The 12,275-nt window shown below is 42.7% G+C and overlaps 1 protein-coding gene across 5 annotated transcripts in view; it reads left to right on the top strand.

Moving 5' to 3' along the window:
- Nucleotides 1-12,275, top strand: part of SIPA1L2 (signal induced proliferation associated 1 like 2) — a 221,931-nt gene that overhangs the window by 144,136 nt on the left and 65,520 nt on the right. For all 5 annotated transcript variants that reach the window (XM_055080853.1, XM_055080855.1, XM_055080854.1 and 2 more), the window contains exons 7-8: nucleotides 2,727-2,830; nucleotides 11,722-11,879. In XM_055080853.1, the coding sequence (XP_054936828.1) occupies nucleotides 2,727-2,830; nucleotides 11,722-11,879 (262 nt within the window). The remainder of the gene's footprint in view (nucleotides 1-2,726; nucleotides 2,831-11,721; nucleotides 11,880-12,275) is intronic.

The following is a 12,275-nucleotide window of genomic DNA, read 5'->3' as shown; positions in this document are numbered from 1 at the left end:
GCCCCGCGGGGGGGGAGGCCCCGGCAGAGGGGGGCCCCCATACCCCAAAAAAAAAAAAAAAAAAAAAAAAAAAAAAAGTATGTCTTTCATGCAGTGGGCAAAAAAAAATATCTTCCTTCTTAAATACAGGAGAGTTGTGTTGCAGTTTTCATTCTGCCTGCCCACAGGACCTTGGGCAAATCTGGGTCTCATTTTCTTCACAAAGAAAAGTCAGGGTTTCGGGCTAGAGTATCTGAGATGTCCCTTCCAGCTTTAAAATGGGTTGTTCTTCTCTTAAGTACAGAATGAAATGGGGTAGGAACAGAGGCGCTGTGAGTGCGCTGCTAACCGGTAGAGTACAGACCCCCAGGCCGTGGCTGGCCTTTCTTTGGTTGGCTGCAGAGAATGATAAAACCGAAACTGCCGTGATGGCTTTGTATCCCTCTCTTTTTTTAAAAAAATAAATTTATTTATTTATTTTTGGCTGCATTGGGTCTTTGTTGCTGCGCGCGGGCTTTCTCTAGTTGCGGCGAGCAGGGGCTACTCTTTGGTGCGGTGCGCGGGCTTCTCACTGCGGTGGCTTCTCTTGTTGCAGAGCACAGGCTTTAGGCACGCGAGCTTTAGTAGTTGTGGCACACGGGCTCAGTAGTTGCGGCTCCCGGCCTCTAGTCTGCAGGGTCAGTAGTTGTGGCGCACGGGCTTAGTTGCTCCACGGCATGTGGGAACTTCCCGGACCAGGGCTCGAACCCGTGTCCCCTGCATTGACAGGCGGATTCTTAACCACTGCGCCACCAGGAATGCCCCCCTGTATCTCCTTTTGAACAGAAATATTTGCAGCAAACCCTTGAACAAGCTTGAGTTGACCTTTTGCATTACCCTTCTGATGTTTAAAATAAAAACTTTGAAAATATTGAATACTTAATTTTAGAAATTTGTCCTTTAGTACTACTTGGGATAGACAAATTATGACCACATATTTGAGAGTGTTTCTCCCCCTTCCCCCTAAAAGTACATTTTTCTTTTTTCATTATGATTTCCTGAATCTGAAGCCCATTGACCAGACTGTGAAATATCTGTCAGCATTTCTCTTACTGAATTTTAAGCATCATAGTAACAGTGTTGTGAGGGGAGTCATTGAACCTGCAGGGTTAGTTCATCCTCTGACCTTCAGTGTTATTTCTTTGTGGGAGGAACAATCGTCATTCCCTCACGACCGGCCTGCTCACTTGCAAAGCCACGTTTCACCCTTAAGGTCCTGAGACAAGAGAGTTGAAATGGAAGATTACTCTCTAAGAAGTCCTAAGAAAAATAACAAGTATGCATTTAATGAATAGCTGAAAGAGAAAATGGGGGCTGGATAATATAGAGCTTATTGGATGAATATCCTCTCTGACTGTCTGCAAGTTGATTTATCAGTATCCGTAGATAAACATTCTACATACTCCCCTTACGCATGAAATTTCCTTCTTTGAGTACCTCTCAGCACAAAACTGTATGCAATACTTTTTTCTAGAGGATTTTCAGGACTATTTCTGAGTTGGATATAAATGTTGGAAATAAGAATATGTTGCATGATTTAGAAAGAAAATAATAAATGCCCGTGAAGGTTAAGTGTTTTAATGTTCTTAAAGTAAAAATTTTAATTTTCAGATTAAAAAAAGTTTAGCCCAAGATCACTACTTAGAGTTTCCCCAACAAACACAATGGAATAAACTTCGTTTTCAATAATATTGAACAGTATTGTTTATGTTGTTTAAAAGGTAGAAGATAAACCTGTATATAGATCAAGGATTGAGAAGGGCAATCTTGAGTTCTCTTTACATCTTAATTTCTGTTTACCTTCTTGTCCTTATACATATGCAAATTGGTTCAAACCTCCGCCCTAAAATTATTACTTAAACGTTTTATAGTCACTGTTGGTTTGGGTGTCTGAAACTCTCAGTGAGGTAATCTGTTGATAATACAGATGGGTTTCGAATTTGCACAGAATCATTCTGCTTTTCACAAGATGAATAGCTGTATGATTAACAGGGATTCAGATGTCATAGTTTTTTTAACATGTATCAGTGCGTAATATACAGTAAGAGATCACATTCATCCTCCCTGGTCTTAATCATATGACTGCCTCATCGCGTTGCCTGTCAGAAAGAGAAGAAAATTACTTCCATCGTTCAGGGAAGAAATCCTTAACATCTTTCGTTCCCATTTCCATATGAAGTCAATCCTGTTTCATTTTTCTGGGTTCTGGAGGGTCAAGTGCCCAAGAATAACTGATAATTAACTGTAAACACACGCACACACACGCACACGCACACACACGATGGGGCAAGGATAACTCTGGTTAGCTCAGCCCCGTCTAATAATTGCACCCAGACCGGAGCCAGGCCACGCCTCCTCCTCCCGTGCTCACCTGTACTTCCTGTGGCAGCAGCATCTCGCCCATGTGGGTCATCTAAGTCAGCACTGCGAAGGCAAGAGTGTAGAAGGAGAGAGAGGGGAAACCACGCGTTCAGTAGAGAGCGCCTGGGTGAGAGCAGATGAGAAAACTCAGGCGGCAGGCGTGGGCTGGAAAGTGGTAGAAACAGGGCCTAGTGAGAGAGCGGGGCCACCCCCAAGACCCTGGTCCTTTATACTTGGGAGGTCTGTTCTTTTCGGTTGAATTGCCTTTTGTAATAACGACCTTCTAAGTGTTGAATTGCTGATCTGCAGTGGCCTAACTTGTTCTCGCAATTAATCTCCGTTTTCAGCTGATTCTACAGGAACGCATTCCCTGTACACGACGTACAAAGACTACGAGCTTATGTTCCACGTGTGCACCATGCTCCCGCATACGCCCAACAACAGGCAGCAGGTACGGCCTCCTCCCACCCCCACCACGGCAGATGCCACCTCCGAGGGCAGCCCCTCCGTGGTATCAGTGTATTTCGAATTTGCAAAGAATCATTAGGTTTTTTTCTTTGAATGGCGTTCATAGCCTTTGACTCTTTTATCATCTGGAAGTATTTGGGCTTTAAAGGGATTATTACGGCACAAGTTTTATTGCACTCTTTTTTTTTTAGTTTTTTTTTTAACATCTTTATTGGAGTATAATTGCTTTACAATGGTGTGTTCGTTTCTGCTTTACAACAAAGTGAATCAGTTATACATAAACATATATCCTCAAATCTCCTCCCTCTTGCGTCTCCCTCCCTCCCTCCCTCCCTATCCCACCCCTCTAGGTGGACACAAAGCACCGAGCTGATCTCCCTCTGCTATGCGGCTGCTTCCCGCTAGCTATCCACCCTACGTTTGGTGGTGTATATATGTCCATGCCACTGCACTCTTTTCTTACAGAACTTAGAAACTCTTCCACACTCACCTGGATTGCTTGCCAGGCAAAATCTTAACGGGAAGCAGTGTCAACTGTATTAATGACAGAAGAAGTCAACCGATGTAACCTGAGCTGCGGTTTCTGCGTGTGGGTAGATAACTTCTAGAAAATATTGTAAGAAAGAATCTTGTAACTCACTCGTGGCATTCTTTACTTTTAGGGGTTTGACTGCATTTGGGGTGAATCCAGAGTTAAAGCAAGGTTTGTTTCCATGCTTAGAAAACTTAATTTTGCTGATGTCGCGTAACCGCACTCCTTTGCTCTAAATTAAAGCACCAGGGACTACATAGTGGTTGTTCGGTAAGCATTTGTCGTGTGAATGAAACTTAATTGTTGCAGAGAACTTTGTCTTTCTTTTTTACTCTTTTTCTGAATGCTCATGAAATTCAATGAAGGTAGTCAAGGGGTGCATTTTTCCAGCGAGACCACTTGCCCTGTTCCCAGGTGGGAAGAACCACCTTAGATCCCACAGCCAGGAGGAAGAAGAGGCCCCTGACCCCCCCAGCCCGGCTTGTCACATTTGGGGCTGTAGCTCCTCTGTGTATTCCTCTTCTCGTGGTAATTGCTAGATGGGTTTTTTCTACCTAATGCTTAACCTCAATCCCTTGTCCTTCCTGTATTTTCTACAGGGTTTTCTAGTAATCAGAGTTCTGCCCATTACCTTCAGAGGATCTGTCTTTTGATCACATGTCTGTATGTTTTTTATGACATGGAGTTCCAATCCCTAGATCACACGTATGAATTTTACACATGTTTTAAACTAAAGGATTTCTAGCTCTTCAAACATTTATTTGGAATAATGCCTTATAGACTCACTCGATATTAAGATGCTCAATTTTAGACCATGCAGTTGTCCTGCAGGTACTTTTGCAATCATCCAGTAATTAAGCTCTGGGTGAGTTGTTGCTGAGAAACCTGAGAGCGCTGACTCAGGCCCAGAGACTCTGTCAGTACCTTAGTGGAAATAGACCCAGTGCCTTTGGACCCCACTCATGGAGCATTCAAACCACAAGGCCCTGCCAGCTCTCCAGTTACCTGAGTCACTGGACTCGGACTCCGCTCCGTTGTTTCTCAGAGGGCAACCTCTGGAATTTCAAAATCCCTTGACTTTACTGTTACCAGAACTCAAAGCTGGCTTCCCCCGTCCCCTTTTTATTGAACAGTAAGTAAAAGTGTGGTTTTATGAGTTCTTTGTACCAGAGTTTCTTTCACTGAAACTCTCCCCGAAAAGTCCTACACACAAAAATGTGGATGGAAGGATGGGGGGGCGGGGTGGGGAGTGAGGTACGTGGGTGTTTTCAACTTCCCAAACGGGAGATTAAAAAAAAAAAGAAATCCCTGTACATTGAGATTGTATATTACAAACTCCGTAGCCTAAAGACTTGTTGGTTCCATTTTTGTTTTTCTCTTTTAACTTGAGTGAGAATCCATGGCGTTGAATGTTATGCTGATGCATTAAAGGTAGAAAACTGCTTGTTTTGCTTTTTAAATTGCTCTTACTATATGTAGAATATATATGATCTTATATGTGTTTCATTGGGAAATCTATATACTCAACGTAGGATGTAGGCAAGTAATCACAATATAAAAGGGATGAGTGTAGGATGGGGGATAAGAGTCATTGGGCTTGTATTCTGAACTTGTAGTCAGTCATTTGCCTTGTGGCCTTGGAAAAGATTCTTAGTTCTCAAGAAATTTGATAATTATATAATGAGGATGTGGTCCAGGTGGCCAACAGTGGGTGCTTGGAGCCCTGTACTGAGAAGGAAGAGTTCTACGCCAAGGCTCAGGCGGGAAGAATGCTGTATTTTTGAGATACCTTCCAAGGGTTTGCAAGTGGGGAGGTGTGGCACACCTGAGCGTATTTGGACAAGATGATGCATAACATCTCCCTCTTAGTGTTAGAATTCCGTGATTCCAGGGCCTTCTTTGAGGCTTCCTCCTTCTAGGTTGGAAAAAATCTTCAGCAGAAAAATGTAGTTCTTAAGAGCAAGAATTCTAGAACCACACTTCCTGGATATGAATCCCAGCTACTTAGCTTTGTGACCTTGGGCACAATTGTCTGTGCTTTATTTTCCTTTATCACTGAAGGTAGAGACTTTTACCTCTTTCTTCACTGAGTGTTGTATGCACAAAGAACCACTGCCCAGAACGTGGAGAGCAGTCAGTTAACGTTTGTTGAATGGACAAATGAGTGAATGAACCTTTCTTAGATGGTAGTTAGAATTAGGTGAGTTAATATGTATAAAGCACTGAAAATAGTGCCTGGCACAGAGTGTGCTCAGTAAGTTTTAGGTGTTATTTTAATTTATAACTTATGAGATATAGAGGACAAGTATTTTAGATGACTTAATTTGCATTTTATCTTCCTGTTCCCAGTCCTAAAGACCTATCATGAAAAGCTAAGGCCTGAATCGTTAAGAAAGGAAGGGACTAATTTATCAGTAATTTCAGAAAATCATTTTTACGTTGACATTTAATACTTTGCTAATGATGATCAGAATATTCTGGTCATGGATCAGTGATGGCACTGTGCAGCCTTGGAACACGGGCTTTCCAAATTTGTTGCGGGTTGTGCTCCTTTGCCGTCTCTCTCACCCACCCCACCCGTGCCCACACATTATGGTAATACCAAGGGCATAAGTGTCTGAAGTGACCATCCGGGTTCATGACTGCAGTTTGAGGCCACAGAACTTAGCAAAATTAACTGGTCTGTACGTGAATTGCACCTCTGACTTTGGCCTTATTAGCCCCATGGTATTTGTGACTATTTCACTGTTCTAGATGCATCCACATCAGATACAATTTCTTGTGTTTGTTCTTATAATAAATCAAGCTGAAAGCTGATTCCAAGGTGTATTAAAAGTCTTTAGAGAGTTCATGACAGTTGCAAGAGAGTTCAATCTTTGGAATGTCTGGACTCTTACAAAGAAAACCTAGCCAGATAAGGAAGCCCGTTCTTGGAGTGTTTTCCCTCTTCAGTCAAATCCCCCAGGTCTCTCTCTGGGTCTGCTTGGCAGTCAGTCCACTTTTCCCAGGGCTGTCTCCCCTGGGTGCTTCCCTCCTGCTTGTCCTATAGACAGATCGTAGTTAAGCCATCATGGGATGTTATCAGTGGAAAGAACCCCACAGATTAGCTTCGGACTTCACTTTGGCAGAGACAAACTAAGTATATAAACAGATGAAGGTAGCATGGTTCCTGGCACACAGTAAACTTTGTGTGTGTGTGTGTGAATGCATGCGTAATGTTAGAACTGCCCTGCTTGGAAGGGGTTTCTGAGCTCCATGGAGGTCCCTAAGGAAAAAGACAAAACCACTGGGTTTCTGAGATTCCATCTGAAGAATCCTGGTCTTAGCCTAGGGATGGGCTTGACATCTACAGAGGAAATAGGGACAGAGCTTGTTAGGCTAGGCTGGAACCCCTTCTCCATATAATTTAGACAGATGGTCAGCCCCTGCCTTAAAAGGTTTGTGTACATACTTCTGTAAATCCCTAATTGGTACAGCTGAGGAACCATTTAAATATTGGAGGAATCTACCTCATTAAGTGCTCTACAGCCAGGTCCTGACTGCTCTTGGGTTCGCCTATAAATAGTAATCTGGAATATTTTGGAAGCATAAAAGGTGTATTCAGCTTTTCGTGATTAGCTTTATTCCCAGGCCAGAAAGAAGAATGTATACTTATACCAGATAATAAGAATTATTGCTTTGAAAAAGGGCTGGTATTGCCCAGTTTCAGAAGAGAAATATTTGTATCGTCATAATCTTTTCTTATCTTCACTTTGTTATTAAATCATTAAAAATCCACATTCTTGGTTTATTTCTGTTTCTCCATTTCCAAAATATTCAGTCTTGCTTAGCTGGTTTGTGCATTTACTCTTGCCATTGGTAAAACATTTTATATAATATTTTTATATCGGTTATATAGAATGGTAAATCAGCAATGCATCCTTGAAACGGTGATTAAATTTGACCTCTTCTTGCTGATCTGAGATCAGAGTGGTTAATTAGCGGTCACTTTTTTGTGGAAGCAAATTAGGCAAGATCTTTTGTATTTATGTGGTAATGTGTGTAGGTTTTCCCCCTCTTTCTTGCTGGTCAGACTACTATTCTATGTTCACTTTTTCTATGTCTTTGTACAGGAAACTTTATAGATGTCTCTTAAAAATGAGAGCAAAATTCTGACCACTGGTACATGCTCTTTTGAGTACAGAGAATATGAGGGGGCTGTGTTGTATGCATGCATGTGTGTTTGTGTATGTTCTGTGTGCAAGCGTGCAAAATTAGGACGGTCCCTGAAGGAGGAGAAGCTGGCGCTCCGTGTAAAGGGGAGACACTTTCTAAGCAAGGGTTGGCAAACGCAAGGTGCCGGCTGCAGAGACAGGTGGGCGTGTTGCAGGGACAGGGTGGCTGTCCAGAAGGGGAGGGGGGTGACGGGGCCAGACTGCGGGAAGGATCGGGACAGACCAGTGTTTGTCAGCCCTGCTCCTACTGCTGGGGCTTTCCGACGATACACCAAGAACTGAGATCCAGAATTTACGATGGTTATTTCAAAACGGGATACATTTAATTTTTTTCCTCACTTCTGAACTCATCTCTTTGAATTTCAGAACTTGTAATCATTAAACGATGCAATTTTCTCTTTGAAATCATGCTCATTTTCACATGTTTGCTTCTTAAGACAAGAAACTCTCTCTGGAGACCTGCCTTCTCCAGTTTCAAATTCAGCTTTCTCATCGCTGACCCTGAGAGACTTCTTCTGAACGACATCCCAGCCGCATCACATCTTCTTACGGTGTAGCCTCTTTCCCCCTCTCCTCCAGAATTAGGTGCAACATGCTTTTTTTTTTTTTTTTTTTTTTAAAGAATTTAACAAATGAACCTATTTGCATAGAGGCTGGTAGAGCTAACCAAGTTCGACTTTATGCCATTTTTGATGCCTATGCAGCTGCCTGGAGGTTGGTTGTTTTCACTTGCTTTTGGTTCTTGCACCACGTTGAAACTGGACCTGTGAAACCCTGAAGTGTGTTTAAGGAATTGAAGATAAACCCACAGGTTGCTATTTCTGTAGCATCTGTATGCTTTTTGTCAGGGAATTGGGTGAAGAATCACATTTTCACTTTCCTTGTCATACCAAGAGCTTATTCCTTCCTGGCTCACAGCTTGAATCAAGTGTCGGGAAGTTAGCAGAATTGACTCTGTAAGTCTAATACGATATTTATTAACTCACTCTCGCGGTTGAAGACTCTTGAGTTGGCCCTTTGGGCACTGAAGAAGTGTTAGGAGCTTCTCATGTCTAGAAGGCCTAGAAGACGTCATTCCTTAATCCCTGAAATAGCACCGGTGGCATCTTGGTGACCAGGAACTTGCCTTGCTGTCTTGCTGGGCTGCCCTGGTTTATGGGCTGCCATGCCCTTTCCCCTTCCATTTCCAGAGTCGACTTCTACAGGATTTCATTGACAAGTTAGAACAAGACATAACTAACTGCTGAAGAGAACCCTAACCTTTATATAAGAAGCCCAAGAATTACTTAGGTTATTTAATGTCTGACAATGAATAATGTTTCCATGAACCTGCCAGATGCTGTATTCCTTTAGTCTCTAAAAAGATTCAGATATCCTATTGATGGGCCAGGTGTTCATTTTTCTTCTTTTATTCTCTCCAGAGAGCTTGAGATTTTATTTTCCTCTTCTTAATGAATCTCCTTGTTCCCCTCCCTCCCCTGCACTTTTTCTACAAAGTGCATTTTGTGAGCGTGGTTAAATTAACTAGAATTTTAAAACTATTTCTAGCCCATTTTACAAAGCAAAAGAATATGCTTAGAAAGGGGCAAAGGCGGGTTGGCCGTCATCAAGGTCACTAACTAGCCTTAAAGTTTCCTTTAACTTGCGCTTTAAATATTCCAGTGGTGAAGTGTAGAACTGGACCCATGGTCTTCCTTCAGGAGCAAGAGAAATGGGTAGGAATAGCTGTCCACGTTTCACCGACTGATGAGGCTGGGCTGCCCTCTGAGGTTAACCAGGAGGGTGGCCAGCGGATGCCCTAGTCACTGGGGAAGGAGGGGCCCAGAATTCCATACGTGGCCTTGGCCCCTGCAAGCTCCATCGGCTTATCAGTCTGAGAATTCCTGCGTTTCAAGGAGATCGAGAATTCCTGTCTTTCAAGGAGATCGAGAATTCCCGCGTTTCAAGGAGATCGAGAATTCCCGCGTTTCAAGGAGATCGAGAATTCCCGCGTTTCAAGGAGATCGAGAATTCCCGCGTTTCAAGGAGATCGAGAATTCCCGCGTTTCAAGGATATAGAGGAAAGTACAGTGTAAGCCATTGTGTTTGTGCTCAGCAAATACATTGAACACACTGTTAGGTATTTCAGTTTTTCTTTTAATTTTTCATTTGTTCCTGAATTTTGTTGTCCTGTTACACAGTCCGTGTGAATCATGTATTTCAGTTATTGCAGAAACGAGGGAAGAATATATCTTAGCCTCGTACAGTTTTCAGCATGTCATGATGCTTGTTTTGCTTTTTTATTTATTTTTTTTGGCTGCGCTGTGCAGCTTGCAGGATCTTAGTTCCCCGGCCAGGGATCAAACCCCCGCCCCCTGCAGTGGAAGCGCGGAGTCGTGACCACTGGACCACCGGGGAAGTCCCGTGATGCTTGTTTTAGATACTTGTCCTTGCCTTGTTTTCTTTTCTTTTCATGAAATGTTTATTGTGGTTAACATCTGTGTCCACTATAGGATGGGTAAATAGTAACACAGTGAATATATGACTAGTTTGCTACTGATTTTTTTACGTGCATCTTAAAATGTCACCTTTTACTTAAATATCTAGCAAACATTTTTAAAACGACAGCTGGCTCATTAATGGCTATTAATATAGCTTTCAAAAGTTCACTCAGGCAGTAAAACGATTTTGTGTGTTTATAACTTTAACCATCGGGATTTAAATAGGAGTTTTCCAGCATATGAATCAGCGATTTAACTGGCCCATAGTAGGGAACTCTGGAAGAATGGACATTTCGTTCCCACTTTTCCAGGCCTTTTATCATGCTAAATCACAAGTCAGGGGCCTGACAATGAAATCCCTTTTGTATCTGGGTTTAAAAGGTTTTAAAAGTTGAAATTAATGCTCTTTACAGTGAAGTATGTTGTGTAAGTGCCAAATAAATTTAACGGCGAGCTCGTTGCCTCTGTTATTGCTCGTAAAGAGAGATTTACTACCTGAGATTACCCCGTTCCTGCAGTGACATCACCAACTCATGTAAGGATTACTGTCTCTATGAAAACTGAGGATCACAGACTCTGTGAGCACAGATCCTAATGGCTTTAGGTGCATAAGCTTACGGAGCGTATGGATTTGTTGATGTGTATTCAGAGGTGGTCACAATTTTATTGCACGGGGCTACGTGGCTGTGATTGTGTATTTGTAACGTTTGTTTATTCACTTAGCCAGTGTGTGTGTGGGTGTCTGCTGTGTTCTGGGCAGGCCATTAGAAACTGGGAAACCAAAAGTCAACGAGATACATCTCCTGCCCGCCTGATGATTATGACCTGATGTAGGAGAAGTAAACCAAGACTTAGAATAGGACACGACAACTAATATGGTCGCTATGGGCCTGGGGTATGGGTGCAGGGCCTGTGCAGTTCCTCCAAGGACATTCTTTCCAGTGTGTTGGTAGCTCAGCAGAGACCTGAGTGGTCTAGGAGAGACTTGGGGTGAAGGGGGCATTCTGGGCAGAAGGAACATCGCAAGTAAAGGGGTTCAGGTGTTACTGCCCTGGGGTTCCTTCTCTCCTGATGCATTTGTAATTTACTGGGTTTTCCAACTGTTAATCTGGTGGAATTCTGTGTTCCCGAAATACATTGAAAAAGCTAGATTTCAGTTAATTAGCTTGAATATATCAGCCGCCAAAATAACAGTCTTCTGTATTTTTGTTGCAGAAATGCACGTGTCACTTAAGCCCCTGACACCCTAGTGCAGGACTTTCAGCCACTGTACCTTCCCTTGGCCCTCTGCCGTCTCCTCCTTTTAAGTCGAAGAGCTTAATCTACAAGATTCCTTAAAGCGATTTTAGCTCTAATGTGCTATTATTTCAGGGCAAAAAATGATAAAGATGAAAAGGAGAGAAAACACCAGTTGCATTTCAAAGCAAAAGATGAACTTAAATATTGAGGCTTTTCTTTCCATAGGTCTTTGGACGCAGCCATGTCAAGGAGGCGTAGCTTCCAAAGGATGACTCTGCTTTTCTAAAAAACTCCTTGAAATTGAATGCTGAGTGAATTGTATACATTTACGTATCTTGTTTTTACAGAAAACCGTGTCTGTAACTCTGTGTGTGTGTGTGTGTGTGTGTGTTCACTTTCCTGACTGCAGCTCCTGAGGAAAAGGCATATAGGAAATGACATCGTGACCATTGTCTTCCAAGAGCCTGGAGCACTTCCTTTTACTCCAAAAAGCATCCGGTCCCACTTTCAACATGTCTTCGTCATAGTCAAAGTGCATAATCCATGCACTGAAAATGTGTGTTACAGGTGAGTCCCTGGCGTTTCTTGCTCCCAGGGTTGTTCCAACAGGACCTCATTCCCCAAAATGTCTTTCAATTAGTTTTCCAGTTATTATTTCTATGCCCGTAATTATCCTTTTTTTTTTTCTAATTATATTTCCCACTGTCTTCACTCAGGCACTTTATTTTTCTTTCTTTCTTTCTTTTTCTTTTTTTTCCTTTTTCTTTTCTTTCTTTTCTTTCATTTTATTTTTGGCTGTGTTGGGTCTTGGTTGCTGTGTGCGGGCTTTCTCTAGTTGCGGCGAGCGGGGGCTACTCTTCGTTGCGGTGCACGGGCTTCCTATTGCGGTGGCTTCTCTTGCTGTGGAGCATGGGCTCTAGGCACGCGGGCTTCAGTAGTTGTGGCACGCGGGCTCAGTAGTTG

This window comes from Physeter macrocephalus, chromosome 20 (assembly GCF_002837175.3).
Source record: "Physeter macrocephalus isolate SW-GA chromosome 20, ASM283717v5, whole genome shotgun sequence".
Lineage (NCBI taxonomy): Eukaryota > Metazoa > Chordata > Mammalia > Artiodactyla > Physeteridae > Physeter > Physeter macrocephalus.
The sequence above is the reverse complement of the archived record's forward strand: the minus strand, read 5'-3'. Positions and strand labels throughout refer to the sequence as shown.